The following is a 21,317-nucleotide window of genomic DNA, read 5'->3' as shown; positions in this document are numbered from 1 at the left end:
TCTGAAAAGTGACGGGACAAATTAGAGCGGGTAATAGGTATGTATTATAGGCAGCTAATAAGACTTAGCCTTTAAAAAACTCATCTTTAAAGTTTGACAAAGCATGCTGGATTTTAGAGAAACTTACTGGAAACACAATAATGGAGCTGCCCAGGGGTCGCCAGGACTTAGGGAAAGTAAGCGGACTACAAAGGTAATTCTTTGCCATCGGTAACTCAGCATGCTACAGCCCCGTGCTATATGCGTAGTCTGTAACTCACATGGCTGGAACATTGTAGTAGAATCCGTTTGATAAAGTCATTGCTTATGAATAAGACGTAAGGGAAGTGGAATGGGGGGAGAGAATGTATTTTTAGTTTTTTGAAAGCAGTGCTACTGTTTTGGGAAACCATGAGCATTGCAGAGAATTTACCATTGCACCATAAATAGAAATATAATTGCTTTCATCGGCATTACATGGCTTTTTTATGTGCAGCTAAAAACAATTTGAAAAATGTAATGAAATTACACTGAACTGTTACTCGGAACACAGTGGTTGTTTTTTTCCAGCTAATTTAATGGGTTTTTGTTTTTTTTTGAAAATTTTCGGATGAGAATAAGCATAAAAATAAATCCTATTAACTTCTAGCTAAATATATACATTTAAAAGCTTGAAAAAAATTGGCAGTGCAGAGTGATGGCCGGGAGTGAAATGTGTTCCACTGCAGAATGTTATTATATAATAGCCTTATGCCCTTTATCGTGACAGGAGCCGGGTTAGATGTCTCGCTGGAAATTGACAGCAATAGAATTTTGATAGAAATTTTTCTGTCCTCCTAGACTGTGGAATTCATAACATACTTTTTGTCCAACTTATGTAATGTTTATATGGGATGTTCATTTACAAATCTAAGATTTTAATTGGTTGTTGCTTTTATGGGGTAGATTTATGTAAGCATAATTCTACTAAATTAGGTACCGCAATTTAAGAATAGTAATATATTTTTCCACTCTAGAAAATACACTTTAAATCATTTAACCCACTATAAACATTTTGATAGTAGTTTTTAGAGACCACTCATAAAGCATTTTTTAAAAAAGCAATAAGGTTGGCCAGTGTTTGAACACGGGGTAATAATTCATACCAATTATATTGCTAAACATAAGGTCTCAGGCCCAATAATATATCATAATTCATACCTTATGGTCTGATAGCAATTAAAATACCATCACTAAGTATATTGCCAACATACATAATTGTTGAAATCTTGCTTACGTGGAATAACATTCCGTGCTTTATTAAGCAGAATAGTACCTCTGTTCATTTTGTTGACAGTGTCGTAATCATTAGAAGACCATTCCGGGAGTACCTTTAATACCTACACACAGAATTGGACTTTATCTCTTATTATTAGGACTCTTACTACTCTTAATTCATGCTTTCCAGTCCGCTGCCTGTCCCGTCACATCAGAACAGGCACGATGACATGGTTCTAGTAAACACACACCTGAATGTGGACTAGAACGCCCTCAAAGGGTTTGTTATCTGCCTCTGCAAGGTCAACAAACATTAGATGAGACAAAGGGATTCCTAGACTCAGCCCATATAAACTCTCCCGGATGCCCTTGATACCTCTAGCAGGTGACAGACAGGTCAGCCTACACCTACAGGAGCCCAAAACCGTGACCAGGTTAACAGAACAGGGGATGGTGCCGTTTGGACACACACGTGCTGGGGACAGCCCACTCCACGTAATCTTTCCAGGTAAGTCTTACCTCCCATTTTTCACTCAACACTGTATCCCCCAAGAGTCATTTAGTTTGAAGATTTTTAAAGATATATTTTGATATAATGAGTAGAACATTTCTGCATATCAAGTTAATGTGACATGGGCTTTGGAACCATAAAGATGGGGGTTTATGATCTGACAGCCTACTTAAGGCTTTAATTCCAGGATGAGTGTGTCGATGGTCATTTCCAGGGAGGTCTGCGTTAGGAATAACGTTTGCAAAGCGCCCGCACGGTCATAGCCAGTGTTCCGCGCGCAATGGAAACAAATTCTCAAAAGGCACGATGCTGGAGCACTTTGCTTTTCACCCTGGTCCGAATCAATACACGGTGTGTGCTGGAGGCAGGTGGAGATCAGGTCAGACTTACGGTCCACGATCACTAGGCAGCCACAGTGTGCAAGGCCAGCCACGTAGGAAGCCATGTAGGTGGAGGAAAGCCGGCTTCTTCCATTGCTGGTGGCTGAGGTGCGGAAGTCAGGCATCAGGGAGAGGGCGGAGAGTGGCAGTGTGTGGCGTGAAGCGGGAGGTGACCCAGAAGGCCTCCCTGTTAGATGGCATCAGGAATGTTGTCGTTGACCCTGTATTTACTGTGCCTTTCCATTTTCTCTATTTTCATGCTTTCACAGCCTTCCCCATCTCCTACATACAGTAAACATCACCAACCACTCCGGAGCCCACACTCAAGCACCCATTTCATGGGTGGGTCCCTCTTCAGCCGGTGGTGACCCTGCCCCCATCCCATGGCCCAGGGCCACGGACCAGACAACCAGGGACAACCTCCCACCTGGAGCCCCTGAAATTTTTCAAACTCACCAATTCTAGACCTGAAAACCCTGCCTCTCCCCATCCTTCCCAAGCACCTGGCGATCTAGGCTTGGGCCCATGGGTTCCCTGGCCTGTCGCCCCCTGGCTGACCCAGGCTGCCTTGCCTGGCACCTTAAGAAACTACCCTTTTAAGGGAAATCATCTGTGGACCTGGCAGCCTCATTATTTCTAAATGACAAACATATTATTCTCAACACTGACATTTGCCTGCATGGCCGCTATACCTGAATATTCATAAAACCTTTATTCTCAAATAAACCCTTAGTGCCCCAAGCCTGCAGGGGGCTGCAAGCGCAGAGGACGGCAGGCCGCGGGGACAGGAGGGCTTCACTGCCCCTGCTCTCCGGCCAGGGACACAGCAACAACCCCAAATAAACACCACCGCCCAAGACTGTAGCTGCACCTTTTATTGGGACGGTGGGACGAACACGGCGTTCCAAGCAGCGAGAACCGCGGTCGGTGGGCGCCGCTGGAGGCATCCCGACCTCCGCAGAAGCACACGGGTAAACGGGCGGTTCCGGTACGGGAGGGCTGAGGACAGGAGCGCGGGAGCCGGCGGCACAGCTCCGAGGGGACGGCCACCCTGGGAGGCGGTGTCACCGCCCGGTGCAGCGGGGCCCCGCGAACTCCTTTGGACTGGGCAGACCCCCGGGGTGACCCTGTCACGCGGCCAGCTGTGAGCCGGGAGCCCCCCGTGCTCCACTGAGCTCCCGCGGCCGAGGGTGACGCGGGGACAGGAGATGTCCGGTAGGAGCTGGCCGTGCGCGTCCGCAGAGTCGCGGCCCCGGGGGGACGGGCCTCCCCAGGCGGCCCCGCGCAGAACCCCGGGACCCAGTCCGCGCGCGCACAGGCTTGACATGGGCTAAAGCAATGACACAGTGTGGAGGGGGTTCGGTCCTTCAGGTTTAAAAAAGGCGCGGGGGGAGAGAGAATCGCAGACACGAGTTTTCACACTTGGTTTGAAGGGAGCACCACCAACTGCAGAAAGTTAGAAAACGGGTCAGAAACCGGTCGGTCACCATCAGGTTCGTGATGGCCAAACGACGCAGCCGACGAAGACACCAGGCGTCCGTCGCGGAGGGTGTGCTGGCGGCGAGCGGCTGGGGGCCAGGAGCATCGCGGACCCCGACCCCAGAGTCTGAGCGCGACCCTCCACGGCTCCGCCCGGTCCCATTGGCGCTGCCCTGCGCTTGCCCAGCGCCTGCTCCGCCGGGGGGTCACGGCCCGAGAAGCGGAGCGCGTGCCCCCCACGGGCGAGAAGGAACACGCACTCGTGCACACGCACACACACACGCACGGGCACACGGGCGCACACGCACACGCGCCGAGTCCGGCCGCCTCTGTCCGGGGTCCGCGCCACTCCGTGTAGACGCGTGCCAGAGGCCCCGGCCGGGATGCGGCGGGCACTTGAGCGCGCGGCCCCTCACAGGCCGGAGTCCCACAGCTCGGAGGGCAGCCGGCCGCAGGACGCGCCCTCGGGCTTCTTCACCAGCGTGGGCTTCTTGCAGGGAGGAGGCGGAGGCGCCCTGGGCTCTGGGGGGTGCAGGAGGCGCTGCCAGTCTTCCCGCCCCTCGCACAGCTTCCGCCGCCAGTCCAGGAGCTCCTGCAGGGCCGCGCTTTCGTTCTGGGAGAGCCGCAGCTGCTGGATGACCTGCGGGGGCGAAGAGGGGAGACTTGGAGCAGCAGGTGCGAAGGAACGGGAGGGGGAGGGCCACCCAGGGGCTGCTCTGAGCTGGCTTCCAAGCCTCCAGGCGCTGCTGCCTGGGGAAACCGCCCCCACCCCGGGGTTGGAAGCTGCCAGGTGCAGGCGGCCAACACAGCAGAGGAGGGAGGACAGGAACACCGGCTGAGGACAGAAACATCCAGGGGATTCCAGGAGCGGGCCCTTGTCGGTGGGCCCTTCGCCCTCTATGACGATACACCTTCTTAGGACATCCCATTCCTCCCCCTCATTTATCACAACTGAGAGGCTGTGTCATAGAGCTTTTCGGGTTTCTCGAGGTTCCCCTGATTCTAGCCCCCCCCCCATCTAGGCACTACTAGTCCACATCTGTACAGGGAGCGTGACCCTACTCCCGACTACGAGGCATCAGCCCAGGGATGGGGCTGCTCGAGAGAGCCCATCCACGGTCAGTGTTAACAGGGAACTGCACCGATACAGACACGGTCTCCAGGAGCAAAGTGAGGCCAAGGACAGCCCACCCTGCAGCAGGGAACGAGTTATAGGTCCTTGAAAACACTTGCAACCTCACTGGGGCCTGAGCACACACTCTAGGGTGCGGCGGCAAATCAGAGCAGCGATCTGAACCAGCAGCTGGGTGCTCGCTGACCTTGGGCCCAGATAGACGGAACTTGTCGGACCTTTGCAGGACAGCATCCTGATGTGATTGCACAGGTTTCTTCCTCTCGCTTCCCTAGGACACCGTTTCTCTGGGCATCCTCAAGTGAGGGTGCAGACTTCACAGCGGGGATCCCGGGGAGAATTCAGAAGAAACTAGACGCCCCAGCCCACCTCCAAAGTCCCTCCTGCTTTGCTGTCCTGCCACTCCCAGCCTCCACAGCAGAACGAATGGGAGTGAACGGAAGTGGGCTGGAACCGTCGGGTCCTCTGGGAAAGCGGTCACTCGAAAGCAGTGCGGTTCATCAGTGGTCCAGTTCTAGAACCAGCACTTCGATCCGGACCCCTGAGGCTACCTCTAGCTGCACAGGGAGAACCTGAAGCTACACTCCAGTGGGTGGGGGGGATGTCCGACGGGGGCGGGAAGCCGCAGAAGCCTCAAGCCAAGCCCGTTCCTCAGTGCAGAGCCGGGTTACCGCAGCCGGCTGTTGGCAGAAGGACGCCCCATGCTGAATCTACAGACAGCCGGAAACAGACCGTAAGCATGGAAAACAGGACCGTGACTGTCCTGTCCCCGAGAGGACCTCCGGGAATTGAGGTTAAAGCAGCCCCCCGCCGCTCCCTGGAGTATATTTTCCTCCTCTCCCGGGACTGCACCAACATGACCTGGAACTGAGAAACTGAGACTTCCCCTGCAGGAACGGCTCCCCTGGAAGCCAGACGGAGTCCACGCTCAGGGAAGGGAGCTGAGAAGGGGAGGGTGGAAAAAATACACTTTTCATAAGCACTTCACAGTGCTCGCGCTGCACCAGCTACTTTTCGAAACACCTTAGAAATATTAACTCAGCCATCCTCCTGAGAGCTCGCCACCCCTGCCAGGTCGCCCTGAGCCCATGAGGGTATCGGGGCACCAGGAGGTAAAGCAATTAGCCCAAACTCACATGGGAAATGGTGGAACCAGCCAGTCAGCCTCCAGAGTCTGCCTTCTGAGGTTATCACTCTACATGGCTGTCCAGGAGCCGACACGCTAAAGACCAGCGTCCCTTTGCCAGGCTCTCTCTCTCCTCTCCCTACATGGGATTCAGTGGAATCCGGGTGCCTCCTTCGCGATTGGGTTTTAGCGCTTCAACTCCGTCGTGGATACCCGGTGGCTACTATCAGCTGCCAGCTCGTTCACGCTGTGGGTACCGCGCGCCTGTCCCTCCACAGTCCTTGGCCCACGTTCAGCACATAGCGCAATCTGCGGAAAACACTCTCACGGGATTTATTCTTAAGAGAGTGTATGTAATTGATGGAAGAATATTTTTACCATCTGAACTGATTTCCCCCCCAACTTCCTTGAGGTATCGTTTTTGTTCAGGAACGTAACTTTACGCTGATCTAATTAGAAACAAAACAGGAAAACTTCCCACCTGCATAGGGATTTTAAGTTCATGTCAGGTTACTGCTCCCATTGTAAAGATGAAAAAGAAAAGAGACAAATTACCAAAATCATATATTTAGAGCATCAGAGAGCTCTGGCAAACGGAGAACCAGAGAAACTGAAATTCTGAATCTTTCTGAACAGATAATGACCAGCTGTTTTCTTTTTTTTCCCCTCTCCTGGGACATTTGCCAATTCTGAGCTCTTCTGTAGGTCCAGAGAGCCCTTTCTAGAAGACAGAGAAACTGTACAATATGTTGCGGTTGTAAGAGAAGAGAGACACAGATTGGGAATTTGCAGACCCTCAGCTGAGGACCATTTTCCCCAAGAGACATTTGTTAAGTTCTCCAGCCGTATGCGCGAGTGGTGCCTTAGGCCAAAGGCTTACAAAAAACCAGAGTGAAATCCCTGGGGTGTTTGAGGTGCTTCAGAAGAGGGTGGGATGGGGGGGAGAGAATAGCTTCAAGCGCCTGACTAGTCTCATCTTCGAGACTTGCAGACTTTTGCACAGCCTGGAGAGGGGGGCAGGACCTCTGAAATGCACAGCTGGAGTGCATCTGGGCTCTTCCAGAGCTAAGGAACAAAAAGACCCACAGGCCAAAGCTCAGGCGGGTGCTGCCTGCGGGTGAGAGGCAGAGCTGCGGCTCAGTCCGGGATTGGACAGAGGACTCCTGCCCTTGCTTTTGCCCCCTAATGTGATGGTGGCGTCTCTCCCTGGTAGTGCCCAGCCTCGGCAGCATCTATAGTTTGTTGACCCATGACGCTTACTGCGCGATCAGAAATGACATGCAGAGAGATAAGGAAATTCACTAAAAACCAGAGGGTGAAACAGATTCACAGATGATCCTGATTTAGGTAGGGTTCGTCGATAGAGACTTTAAAATACCTGTGATGATGACATGCTTAGGAGAGAGGAAATGATGGACAAACCAAGATGCAGAACAGACACACATAAAAGGAATTCCAGAGGGAAGAGATACGCAAAGAATGTGACAGGGCAGTCCTCAAAGAGATAAGTTCCAAACCTCCAAAGGGCATCAATCCACACACCCAAGAGGCTCAGCGAAACCACACAAAAGGCAAACACACACAGGCCCCCGCCAGCAGTGAGCAAGCACAAGGTAGATCCTCTTAAAACAAAGACAAAGGAAAAAGCTTTAAAATCTACAGGAAAGACACACATTCCCTTCAAAGGAACAACAATGAGAGGGAAAGCTGACTTCTAAGCAGAAGCCAGAAAATAGTGAGTTAAAGTACCAGAAGAAAGTAATTCAACCTAAAACTCTACTCTCAATAAAAATAACCCTCAAAAGGTAAAATAGAGATACTTTTAGACAATAAAAAGGGGAAAATTTGCCATCAGAAGTCTCTCATTTTTTTTTAAGGTGAAGGAAAATGATCCCAGATGGAAAAAAATTGAAACTTAAGAGAGAATTAAGTTTTTTAATTTCTTAATTCTTAATTAAGTTTCTTAATTCATGGACACCAGAATTAAATCCAAGGGTAAATAGAAGTTAGCTGTTGGGATATCTTACGGACCATACATTATCTGTAGAACCGGAATGCACACCAATGACGACCTGCGAAAGCCAGGAGCAGTTGCAGGGAGTTTAGAGGTGGTAGGCTTCTAGCAGCACTAGGAAAATGGTCAAAGTAACAAAAGTCCCTTAAGAGGCAGTAAGTAGAAAATGCACGCTTTCTCCTCTAGTCAAACCGTAGAACACGCAGGGAGAGAACATGTAATTACACGTGAAATTACATACAGAAAATGTGAAATAATAAATACTCCATTAATCTAAAAGAGAACAAGAAGGATACAGAAGTCATATGGAAATGGAGGCAGGTCTAACAAGACAGAGTAAAGCATAAAGACTGGACCAGCAGAATGCACATCTCCGCCGAGCAGCTGGCTTTGCTTTTCCATGGCTGGATGCACGGACTGTATTTCTGTTCATGCTGGGGCACCGGACAACCACACAGCTCTGCCCCACGCCAAGCACAGAGCACATCCATTCTGGGTCTCTTCTCAATCCCGGACTGTTTTCCGCAGCCCTTCGTAATGACCAAAACCGTGCATGAGGTGGGACCCTCCGCCAAGCCCTTCCTAACAGGGACGCACTTCCAGATAGAGCCACTGTCCGGCTGCTGATCTGACGGTGGCTGGCAGAGAGGGCTTTTGATGGAAAATGTCCCAAATCCCCTGAGTTACTGCTTCACTGGGGGAAAAAAAAATGCTCTCTACCCTTTCAAACCTTCTCAGTGTTTACTAAAAATATCTGAATTCCCAAGTACACTGTAAAAGGTGAGACTTATATACCCAATCCACTAGAAAGCATTTTCTTAATGAGGCTATTGATGTCTTGAATAATGTAGTAAGTAAAGAAGAACCCCATCTTCCAATCAACAACCAGGAGCTTTCCATGCTTCCTTGATAAGCAGAAACGTGACTGATGTTTGCAGTAATCAACGAATGCTAAGAATAAACCCTTCATTGAGAGATCCCACGGAACTTTATTGTCTATTACGGAGATTAATAGGTGTTGAGTAAAATCTAATAGGTACCTAAAGGTAGTTGCCAGAATGGTCTAAATGAGAGGGTAACATACTAACATTATTGATTTTCCTTTAAAGAAAGAAAAACAAAGAATTTTCACAGGTTATTCCTTAAATGAGAGTTAAAATTCTGTGTAAGGATAAATCATAGGTCACTACTTGCAACATAGAGAAGTTCAGAGGGGATTTTAAAATTATGATCCATGAGACAGTGATTAGAAGATCAGAAGACAAGAACAGGTATGCCCTGAACGATGTTTAATCTGCTTTATTTAGATTTATTGAATTTATTAGATTGTGAGGCACAAAAATCACATCGCTCAAAAGCCATAAAAGCTTTAATATTTTAGGATAGCAAACAATGGCAACTATAGCTATTATTTAAATGATGGTCAAGTAATACACGAGCACTACAAAGTGTTCACAATGTTACCCAGCGCTCCGCAAACATCACAGTCTTTGTTTCTGCATTCTGTAAGTTTCGAGTCCTGTCGGTAATAACAAAACCCTCACAGCTTCCTCTACCACTATTTCATGCTTCATGATAAATTACGTATGATCATTAAGAAGGCAAGAATGACTTTGAAACAAAAATTTTGGTTTGGGAAATAGACTTGTGACGACTGACAACACACGTCTGGTCACCAGAGGGGAGGTGGGTGGGGGATGGGGGAAGTAGGGGACGAGGACTTCACAGGATGAAAAAAAAAATTTTTTTTAAATCAGTTTTGATATTGAAACGGAACCATTTCTTTTCAGAAAGAGAGGAAGTGATGCTGGGATCAAGGATACAGCTGGAAACGAGCGCCTTCGTACCCCCTCACCCCCCATTTATCCTGATTTCTTCCTTGGCTACAGGTGTCCTACTGGGATCTTGTAACTTGAAGCTTGTTTACCTTGCTCCAAAGATTTATCTCCACCGTGTGTCCCTGCAGACAGCTAGCCACTCACTTATTTTCTTTTCTGGAAAGAAAACACTGTGTTTTATATTACAGTGTTCGGACACAAAATCGTCATCTTTCAGAACCAAAAAGCAAGTGTTAACGACTGGAAATGTAAAAATTGTCCCCTACCTATGATCCCTTGGCTGTCCACGCTGTCCCATCCTTGTGCTCCGTGAATGTGGCAAATATCCTGCCTTTAAAGGAACTCCGGAGCATGCAAAACACACAACTGTCTTAACTTGTTGATCTCCCCTCCCCCGATCTCCCTGGGAAACGGGCTTATAGAGAAGGGTCTGGAGAAACTCCGCAGGGGAGGTATGCTCTGAATGCTGAAAAAGGAGGGTGCCACCATTGGAAAGGGGAAGGAAGAGGTGAGAAGAAGCGTTTCCATAGGACTCAATGTAGACAGGCCAAGAGGGACACGGGACTTCCTCCTTTCCCAAAGCGTCACTGGTCCACGAGCGCCCCAGGACTCACTCGAGGAGATGCAGCGTGGTCTAAAACCTAGTCCCTGGCAACTGGGGCGCAGGCCAGAGTCCTGCATTTGCGAACAAGCCCGTCAGCTTCCTCATCTGTGTGGTGGGCTCGCAGTAACAGTCCACCTCAACAAAACACGATGGTTTACAGGAGTAACGTGCACAGGCCACTTAAAAGCGCACGTTAAAGAAGCAGCCAGTGCCCTATAAATGCAGGGTCTCATGGTTTTGTCATTGTTTGCTCTTGGACTTGAGAAAAACCCTAAACATTACTGAATTATGATTATCCTGATGAGTCAAACAGATAACATTACGTGAGAACACTTCTCACAATTTGAGGCCCTACATAACATAACATAGTCTCTTCCTTATCAACAACGAGCTCTCATATACTGAGCAACCCACTGGATGTATTCTATACACATAAATATATACTTATATATTATTAAATGTATATTTAATAAAATAATATATTTTATTAATCATAAAATAAATTATACTTATATGTTATTAAATATAAATACATTATTTTATATTATATATTGTAATAATATAATAATATATATTATTTTATATTATATATATACACACATATAAATTTAAAACTAAAGAAAGTTATACAGGAAGAAATGAAAGGCCCAGAGTTTCTTTGAATTTCAGGAGTAAGATAAACAGATATTAGTGAATACATTAAACAGCTGTTTAATATTTCTGAAATAGGTATTTGTATATGTTATTTTCAGAGGTCCTCCCACTCTTGGATAATTTAGTATTTTCTGCATTTTTCTTTACAAAATAGCTTTTCAAAAGCACTATAATCATGTTTTGGAACATTTGAATACCTACTTTTTAAGCTAGTGCTCAGCAAGACTTTATTCTCTGACTTCGTATTTTATTTACAAGCAGGACGACACAGGGAATAATATTACTGATATCGCTGCAGATGAATGAGGAAAGGGTAGATGCGTTTAATATGCAAATGAGGCACTCTCCTCTGATAAAGAGCGAAGTGACACCGCAGCCTGGGTGAGGTGGGCAGTTGCCCCGCAGTTCAAGCCCAGAGAAGCAGTAGAAGCTTGAGGTCACCAAGGGCTCGGGATGGTAGACAGGATCCCAGGTTCATGGAATCTGAGTCTGGACCACCTTCACTTCGTCATCAGTCATTTCATTTCAGCTGAACAAAATCATACCTAACACGAATGTTGTAAACTTCAATTTTTTGTTTCTGTAAGCTTTTGTCGTATTGAATTTGTAAGTTTGCTTTGGTTTTACAGCTGCAATGAGAGGTGAAAGGCTACAGAGATGTTATGTAACAATGTGTGTCTTACAATTATAATAAATTAACTTAAGAAATGTTCAGGGTTAAGGGGAATCTTGCTTCTATTTTAAAAAGGGTCATATAGGGGCGCCTGGGTGGCTCAGTGGGTTAAAGCCTCTGCCTTCGGCTCAGGACATGATCTCAGGGTCCTGGGATCGAGCCCTACATCGGTCTCTCTGCTCAGCGGGGAGCCTGCTTCCCTCTCTCTCTCTGCCTGCCTCTCTGCCTACTTGTGATCTCTGTCTGTCAAATAAATAAATAAAGTCTTTAAAAAAAAAAGGTCATATGGGGCGCCTGGGTGGCTCAGTCAGTTAAGCGTCTGCCTTCTGCTAAGTTCATGATTCCAGGACCCTGGGAAAGGCCCCCATGTTTGGGGGGGGGGGTCCCTGCTCAGCGGGGAGCCGGCTTCTCTCTCACCTTCTGCTCTCTCAACTAAATAAATAATATCTTCAAAAAAAAATTTAAAAGAGGTCATGTAAGATATGTATGTAGGAAAATGTGGATCCATGTGGGCAGAAGTCCCTGCAGGTAGAACGTGTTTCTTGCTCAGACCAGGGGTGTCCTTTCGAGTGCAAAGTGAGTAAATTAATCTCGACCCAGCGCTGGTGCCCAGGGCACCTGGAGAGCTGAAACAGAGGTCGTGTACGAATGCCCAGGGATATGCTTGGGAGAAGGGAGAAAGTGTATCACAGTCGTCAACAAGAAAGAATTGGCTGAAAATTTAAGCAAACAGGCATTGATTTGAGCCACTGGAATTGCAGCTTGGGAGAAGGATTCAGGCCGAACCTGACTCCCATGCTCCGAGAAGACAGGACAGAGTTATAAAGGTGAAGGTCACGAGTGCTGTTCTCAGTCAGGTCCTCCATTTACAACAGGGATAAAGACTGGCTTTACTGGGGTTGGTTGGGTTCATATACATAGTAGGGTTATAGAAACTTTTGAAAGCTGGTTCCTCTTGAACTGAAGAAAGCAAAGGACCTTCCTGGTGTCCTGGTGAGGAAGGACTCAGGTGCAGGCAGAGGGCATGCAGCAGGCAGCAAGTCAGGCTCCTCCCAGGAGGACATGCATAAATTCCTCCTCCCTTGTGGCCTCCCGATGCTATTTTTAAAAAGACTCTTTTGACTGCGTTTGCTTGCTCTGTATTGAAATCTCCTCTTACACAGTCTATTAGATTTCTGTTTTCATTGTTCAAAAAATAAATTTAGGGGCCCTGGTCAGCTCGCCGCCATCCAGGACAGGGAAGGAAAGGGAGAGAGATCCTTCAAGTAATGCCAGACGGACCCCGAGCAGAATCTTACACCTGAGAGGTAGTACTCCCGTCACGGATTCAGATACGGTCCTTTCAAACACCATAAAACCCTGGGAACTCACTCAAAATGTTCTGTTGCCCTGAAATCACATGAGGAGTGGGTGGTCCAGGCCCACTAGTTACTCTGGATGGCTTTGAATGGCTAGTGATCGAGGCCCCTGAAACACAGCGGGACCGTCACCCCAGCCTTCGGGTGAGCGACGCACGCGATGCCTCTGACACTCCAACAAGTTTATCCCATGCCCGAATGTCGGTGCCCCCCCAAATTCACATGTCAGAATCCTCTCCCCCAGTGTGGTGGTGTTCGTGGTTGCGGCCTCTGGGAGGCGATTAGGTCACGAGGGTGGACCCCGTGAATGGGATCAGTGGTTTTATTAAAGCTCTCGCAAAGCTGCCTCACCCTTTCCACCCGTGAGGACGCGGAGAGACATCTGCAGCTCCGAAGGGCCCCTCCCCAACCACGCCGGCACCCCGATCTTGGGCTTGCAGCCTCCAGAACCCTGAGAAAGACATTTCTGTCATTGATAAGCCACACGGTCTGTGGCATTTCTTACAGAAGCCCGAACAGACTAAGACGTCCCATGCCCAGAATTATTATTTTTGGATGGCATGGGAGAAAAAAATGATACTATTGTATAACAGGTACAAACCCCAGGCTTCTAGAAAAGGGTGCAGACCATCTGTCAGCTTCAATGCCTTTGAAACCAGTATCAGTGGAGAATCTAATAATATACCTGGAAATTATTCTGTGATTTTTATTTTTAAATTTGACATTCGAAACAAGTACGAAAGCTTCAAAGCTTAGGAGCCGCTTGGCGATTTGGTATGGGAGAGCAGAAAGTCACAGTCCCCTGGGAGCTGGGACACCCAGACCCCTCAAAGGAACTGACAGGTGGGAGGCCCTGCTCAGCCCCTCGAGGGCAGGCAGCGTCCCCGGAGTCACCCCATGTGTGCTGCCCCGGAGAGGGACAGAGAGCGCCTGCCGTCGACAGCCTCCTGTCAGCTCAGACCCTCCAACCCACAGCCTCGTGTCCTCCCTTCTGCTCTCAAGCAAAGATCAGAGAAGGGGAAGCCACGCCATCCACACTCAATAAACAGGTGCCTCCGATCCCCCTGATTCAAGCTCCCAGCCGGTGTGAGCAGACACATCAATGACCAGGGTCCAGAAATGTCCCCGTGGGCTGGAGTACTCATCCCCCAACAATATCCTCTCCTTTCAGCGGGGTCTTAACAAGAAGACTTCATCGATGCAGCAATCCTGAGAAAATAGGGCCACTTACAAACACTGGCTATTACCACCTCGACAACTCACTGTGGGTCTCCTTTCTTCCTTCCTTCCTTCCTTTCTTTCTTTCTTTCTTTCTTTCTTTCTTTCTTTCTTTCTTTCTTTCTCTTTCTTTCTTTCTTTCTCTCTCTCTCTCTCTCTTTCTTTCTTTCTTTCTTTCTAAAGGGTTTTGTTTGAGAAAATCGTGCCGTTTTGATACTTAGAAGTTCAAGATATGAATCTTAGTGTCCCTTTCCCCACCTGGACTTGGAAAGTTATTTTGTGCCTTCTAATGTCCAGAGGTATAGGCGGACATGAAGAAAAGAATCTGATGAAGGAACATAAAAACTGAGTTCCTGAAAGTTCTACATCTCAAGGGGGACACTTATCATTAGTTTGCTCACTTTCCAGGTCAAAATCCACCGAATCTCTCACAACCCAAAGGGAAACCCATTGTGATGTGAAGGCTTCATGAGGTTATTATATGTCTTCTTATTAATTTTCGATAGTTATCTATGGTGTCATTAATAGAGTTCTACAAGATGAACTAATTAAAAATGAGATATGAATTTCTTTACTTCCTGTGGATATGCATTTCTGTGAATAATATTAATACATGTAAATTAATAATTTGCTGCTGATTTTTTACCCTAAGTCTTTCCCTTCCAGGATAAAAATAGACTTTGTTAAATAATTCATACGTAAAATCATGTTGCTGTTCATTTGTCACAGAGTTGATTTTTCTATTGACTAATCAACCCAAAGGTGAAAAGAGGCATTTACTGACATTTATGGAAATTAAAAAAAGGAATCTTCTTGGCTCACTGAATGGTGAACATTAGTGTTTCAAATGCAAATCCCATTTCTACTTGATGCTAACAAGATGTTGGAGGAAAAAAAAAACGTTAAAAAGTGAAATTCGAAAATCACAGTATGTAAAGCCAAAGTCTGCCTCAATAGATCCTAGAGAAGGGGCATAGAGTAACATGTGATTCAAAAAAGTCTTTGATTAAAGGGTTGTATATTTTCATACTTCTAAAAAATCTTGAGAAAATGACTGAATGTGAAAGCAGAATTTCTGGTTTAGGCAAAGAGCTGATCCTTTCTAATTCAGAAATAGCTATTGATACAGTGATTCAATTAAGTTCATCTTGTTATTTTGTTTCTCTTGTTGCCATTTTGTTTCCTTTATTACCAAAGGGTTCGATAAAGGGAAAAATATTACTTCAAAGGCACTTTACAAATCCTCTTGTAAGCAAGAGTAGAGCTCTGGATACCAGGCAGTGAAGAGGGGGAGAGAGGATTTTAGCTTTTCACGTTGTCTGTACACTTTGATTTCTTAAAAAAGATAGTAACCGTTCTTAACTTTCATAAGTAATATTATATTGGAATGCATTTAATATCATATAAAGGGACATTTATTTGCATTTTGTGGCTGATTTTAGGTTAATAGCTTTGAATAAAAATGGACTCTGATGAGTGAATGTATATTTCTTCCTATTAATGGAAAGTTATAAAATAGAAATTTATGATTGTACTATACATCATGCAATGTAATTAATTTATGATACTCCGGGTTATGGATTTTGTATGAGTTCTGGTCTTTTACCTCAATTCACTTAAGAAAACATGACAGTATCAGTAAAAGTGACTAGATTTTAACAAAACTGATAACATATATTTAGGGTATGTTTATAATAATGGCGTATTACAGTAATGGGGGTCAAATCCATGGAATATACAAAAAAACATAAATCTACTATATTGGAAATACTGAAAGTAATAGCATTATGATTTCTTCTAAACCATTTTTCTCGGGATTTTATAGGGGACTCAGTGCAAACAGCAGGAGGGTATTATTGAGGACAATTAATCTACTAGATTTTCTGTCTCCAAAGAAAAGATCTATTCACATAATCTGTGTGTTTTAAAATCTTCAATGCAACCCCTTTGCCTGGCCTAAGTAAGCAAGTCTACACACTTCAGGAGGTTACAGAAAGTCCTGTATTTTCTGGCCACGCTGATTAGTCCAATGTCATTACCATACGTCCTCACAGTCTCTATGTCTGTCCCACCAGACAAAGCCACATCCTAGAATTCTAGAATTCGCTCTCTCTCTGCATCAGTCCCAGTTCGTATGCTCACACACAGATTCCTCTGAGATCTTGGAGGCGTATTTCTAACCTCATCTTCATGATATTGCTTTATATTCTTCAAGCATTTTCCCACGTTACTATTCTAGTACTTTCTCATAATCATGTAAAATAATAAGCAGGCTCTGTAGTATTAGCCTCATTTCACAGATGCTAAAATTCATCTTTAAAGCCCAAGCTCGCTTGGCTAGTAAGTGGTGTAGTCAGAACACAAATTCAAGTACACCAAGTTCAGTCAGCCTTCCGGGGTACTAGTCAATGACTTTGGCCTCCAAGAAGTCTTCCTGGTGCGCCGATCAGGGAACACGTGTTCTTCCCGTGACTGTAGAGTCACGCATTCTACATTCTAGAACGCATTCTACAGGACTGCGAACCACACAGTATGACCTGCTTCCTCAAAGGGCTGCCATGCAAATTGAGCAACAAAACGTAAAAGCAGAAAGAGTCAGATGAATAGAGACGCTTAAACGTCACAGAACCATAAACATGTCATGAGGAACACAGCATAAACTAACAGCGTATGCATAATTACTGTCGTTGGACTACAGAGGAGACACGACTCATTTCAAAGTGATATATTGGCCAAGAAATTCGTACTGGGATGGGGTACTTGATTTGGAGTAAAACGGTGCGTGGGATACAAAAAGAGGCAAGGACATTTGGGTTGAGTCCTAAAGGGAATGGTGTTCATGGTAGTAGAATATTCCACAGCTCTGGAGCACAGAGAGGTTGCAGAGGATCCCTTCCCCGACTCGTTCAGCTGGCCGCGACCTGCACTGCTGTGAAGGACACAGTTTATCTGTAATTTATTAACAATCTCATCATATTTTTTTTCTGGAAACCACCACAATCTGTATGTTGTGGCATTAGATATAATGAAATAAGAAAGAGAAAAAAACCCAAACACCTTAAGAAACTAGATGTTAATAAAATAACCTAATCCAAGGAGATTTTTAAAAAACAGCTCTAATGAGGAGCGGGACACAGTTTATCAACTCCCTTGGCTGTGGAAGTCACAGCACCAGAGAGGGCATCTTCTCTATCTTCAACTTTGACTTTTCCCTCCAAATTTTAGTTACCAGTTGCAGGCATCCAAGTGAGAACGGGAGGTAAGCAAGGCATTCCTTTACAATCATGAATGCGGCAAGAAGTTCCTAAAAGTGTGAAAACATTTCTCAGGGTGTTCAACTTGTTACAGGAGATTAATTTTATCCTTGAGGAAAATTAAGTCTGTTGGTTTTGAGGAATTTCTGATAGACCATTTGTTAAGACTTATAAGCTTTGGTTCTATATATATAATTTCCCCTGTGCTGAAATTGTGAACAGTTAATCATGGTGAAAAGATTTATTTTATACAAAATTAAAGAAGAAGGATTTATTTTCTGACCTAGTAGACCTCAAAGATAGGATTCTTTTCTGATATATATATATATCAGATTCTTTTCTGATATATATATCAGATTCTTTTCTGATATACATATATCAGAAAAGAATAAAAAGAATCAAAGACATATTGTATTTATATTATTTATAATTATTTATAATTAAAAATTCATAACGTATCTCTATATTTATATATAGATATTTATATTATATTAATGATATAATGATTACTATAATTATTAACAATTTAAATATATATTTATATATTTATATATGTTTATATAAATATATAGTATATGTATATTGTATATACAATTATATATAAATATACAATTTATAAATATACATATCATATAATTATATATAATAATATATATAATTGTATATTTATTATATACTATTGTATATATGATTGTATATATATACAATATATACATTATATATATACAATATATATACAATCATATATACAATATATAAATATACAATATATACAATATATATAAATATACAATTATATATATAATTACATATATACAATTATATTTGTTTATATATATAAATATACAATTATATACACATATACATATACATATATACAATTATATACATATACATATACAATTATATATATATATTTTTATATACACACCACTGATCACTACTTTGTATTACAGTGTCTAATAAGTGGTATTCTAATATTTTCATGATGGTATCATTAGCAAGTATGATTTTTGATATCTTAAATAATTTTTACTACAAAATGGAAGTTGAACTTAGATAACTAAGAACAATCCCGCTTAGCTGCACATGTAGGCCATTAAACTAAGTAAATGATGAGAGGTATTAGTTAGCTGTTACAACAGACAAGCCGTAAACAGCACTGGCTCGGGAGGAAAGAAGTACGTTGTTGGGATGAAGGATGAAACAGGTGTTTTTGAGCAGTGGCTGGCCTTCCGTGTTGTTGTGAGTGTGCTCTGCTCCTTCTGGGACCATGTACCCAGCTTTTAGATGGGGAAGGACATGGAACACTAGGCAAAGGGGGGTTTGTATGGGCCACGCTTGGAAGTGGATCAGCTCACTATGGTTCCTGCTCCCCTGAGTTGGTGTCAATGACAGGTCTGCTCTGCACCATGAGGGAATCTGGGAAACTCGGGCAGCTCTGTGTCTAAGGAGAAATGGGTTTGATGGGCACGGTGGCAGTCCCCGTGACTCTGAGGTCCATTACAGTGTCTTTGAGACATAGTCATGGCAAATCCCACAGGTACAAATGCTAGACAACATAGGGCAGGGGAAAACAGATAGCAGGAAGGGTTGGGAAGGAGAAGAGACAAGATTTTGCCAAAGTAGGCAACACATGAGAGCAAATCTTTTTAATCAAGGGTTCTTTCCAGAAATAGATAATAAAAATCACCTGGATGTGTATAAAATTAATTTAAATCCACTTGGGCTTCAAAAATCTAGGCTTTTTATATCATTGAGTTCATGACACTTCTTCCCAATATCACAGTTCAGCTGTTCTAGAACCTATTTCTGACAGAGTCATGAATACAAAATGACAGTTTCAAATAATAATGTAATCAGAGAGATCGGAAAAGAATCCTGTCTTCGAGGTCTACTAAGGTGAGAAAATAAACCCTTCTTCTTATATTTTGTATAAAATAAATCTTTTCATCCTAATTAACTACTCACAATTTCAGCACAAGGCAAAGTATCCATTCCTTCCAGAACTGTGCATTCACAAGCATCACATCCGTGTCTGGAGCTCCACAGCTAACTCGGCAGGGAGTATGCAGCCTAGCTTCCCAGGGGCCTCGCTCCCAGTTCCCTTATCTGGAGCAAGAACAGAGCTCTGTTCATCTATATTTTCCACTCACAGAAAAGGCAAACAATCACTTTCACTTATATTCTGAGCAGACCAGAGTTTCCAAACCTGGTAAATGGTTTCGAAAAAAGACAGAAGAGTACATTCATAATTCGTATTTTACATTTAGCCTCCCACTATCATTTATAATGCAAAAGCCTCCCTTTTCTAGGATTAACACTTAGAATGAATGTTAACTCCAACTTGTCTTCATCTAAACATCTAGTAATTCATGGTGTTAGTGCTCCATTGGCCACACTGGCCACCTTGCAACACAGGCATGCAGCTGTCTCAGGATCTTTGCTGTTCCCCCAACTGGAGCATTCTCCCTGACATCAGCATGGCTCATTCCCTGACTTCCTTCCTCTGTCTTTGCTCAATGAAGCTTCTGCTGATCCTCTTTCTTAAAGTCGCTACTCAATTCACCTCCCTCCACACCCACTCTTGTCACTCCCAGGTCTGCTTATCCCGATTACTTTTCTTAATGTATTTTATTTCCTTTTAGTATATTATGCACTCATTTAAATATTTTTTATTGTTTGCTTTTCAAAGTTAGAATTTAAGTCCCATGAGGGCAAGGATGTTGGTTTTGTAGACCAAGGTGCCTAGATCAGTGCCTAGCACAAGTTGGTCCACACGGAATATTTGTTGAATGAATGAATGAATGAATGAATGAATGAACCTCTGAAAATTCAATTCTGTGCAATTCAGTTTCTTAGAATTCAAAAGCTATTAATGCTTTAAGTTGTTTTATATAATTGTATGGAGTTGTAGACATTAAAAGCATACTGTTTTATATGTAAGACATGTAAAAGCCCACTGTTTTTTCACAGGCAATATAAGGGATGTTCAGAGTCTCTCCTGTTGTATGTGACTTTCACATATCATGCCAACTTTAGAACTTAATCACCAAATAAAATGTGACTTTAATATCTTCCAACCGGTAATGCAACTGCCTATGATTTTGTTTACCAAGTTTATTGGTATGTTTTTAACATGAGACTGAGTTTAAATATTTGAACAAATTTAGGAAATATCCTACCAGTTTGCTTCTCTTAATTCATCTGAAGCCACTACCAGATGACAGTTGCACTGAGTCGGCAATTTATTGAGTGCTTGTGTTTGGAATGCAAAGCTGATTATGATGCATTCAGTGCATTCTCTGTGTGCTCAAAAGTCTGCAGGGTATACACACATGCACGTCATTATAATACGGAAAAATAGGTTATATAAAAGGATATATGAATTCTAGAGTTACAGAAACCAATTTATAGAGGCAAATAACCAGTTTGATTAGAAGGGATGCTCAAGGAAGGCCAACAAGAAGAAAGTAACATTAAAGAAAAATCTAGAAGGTACAGATAAATGCAGAGAACAGTCCATTTCAGGCAATGCTCTCAGCATTGGAAGGAAATTGGAAGCATGGTCCTATGTTATAAAAGGCATGGGGCAATTGTTATTGGAGCAGAGAAATGTCAAACTATATTGTAAATTTACACTATTCTCACAAATAAAGTACAGGAAGTATGAACTCCTTAATGTAAAAAACAAAAACAAAAACCAGCCACCAACAAACAAAAAACCCCAAACCCTAAACTTTGAAATATAGAGAGATAGATCTTTATGACAGCAAGGTAAGAGAGATTTTTTCTTTGACTTTTTGAAAAGAAAAACAAATTTTAAACAGTACAAAAAAG

At 44.0% G+C, this 21,317-nt stretch overlaps 1 protein-coding gene across 4 annotated transcripts in view; it reads right to left on the bottom strand.

Moving 5' to 3' along the window:
- Positions 1-1,517: 1,517 nt before the first annotated feature.
- Positions 1,518-21,317, bottom strand: part of MYO16 (myosin XVI) — a 596,952-nt gene continuing 577,152 nt past the window's right edge. For 3 of the 4 annotated variants that reach the window (XM_045978501.1, XM_045978500.1, XM_045978499.1), the window contains exons 35-36: positions 2,999-4,246; positions 1,518-2,314 (exon numbers count right to left, since the gene is read on the bottom strand). In XM_045978501.1, coding sequence (XP_045834457.1) covers positions 4,019-4,246 — 228 coding nt within the window. In that variant the 3' untranslated portion in view covers positions 1,518-2,314; positions 2,999-4,018. Of the gene's footprint in view, positions 2,315-2,998; positions 4,247-9,805; positions 9,873-21,317 lie in introns of those variants that run through there. The other variant, XM_045978502.1, reaches the window with a different exon arrangement.

The sequence above is a fragment of the Meles meles genome, chromosome 14, assembly GCF_922984935.1.
Source record: "Meles meles chromosome 14, mMelMel3.1 paternal haplotype, whole genome shotgun sequence".
Taxonomy (NCBI): domain Eukaryota; kingdom Metazoa; phylum Chordata; class Mammalia; order Carnivora; family Mustelidae; genus Meles; species Meles meles.
Note: the sequence above shows the minus strand (reverse complement) of the source record. Positions and strands in the feature narration are given on the sequence as shown.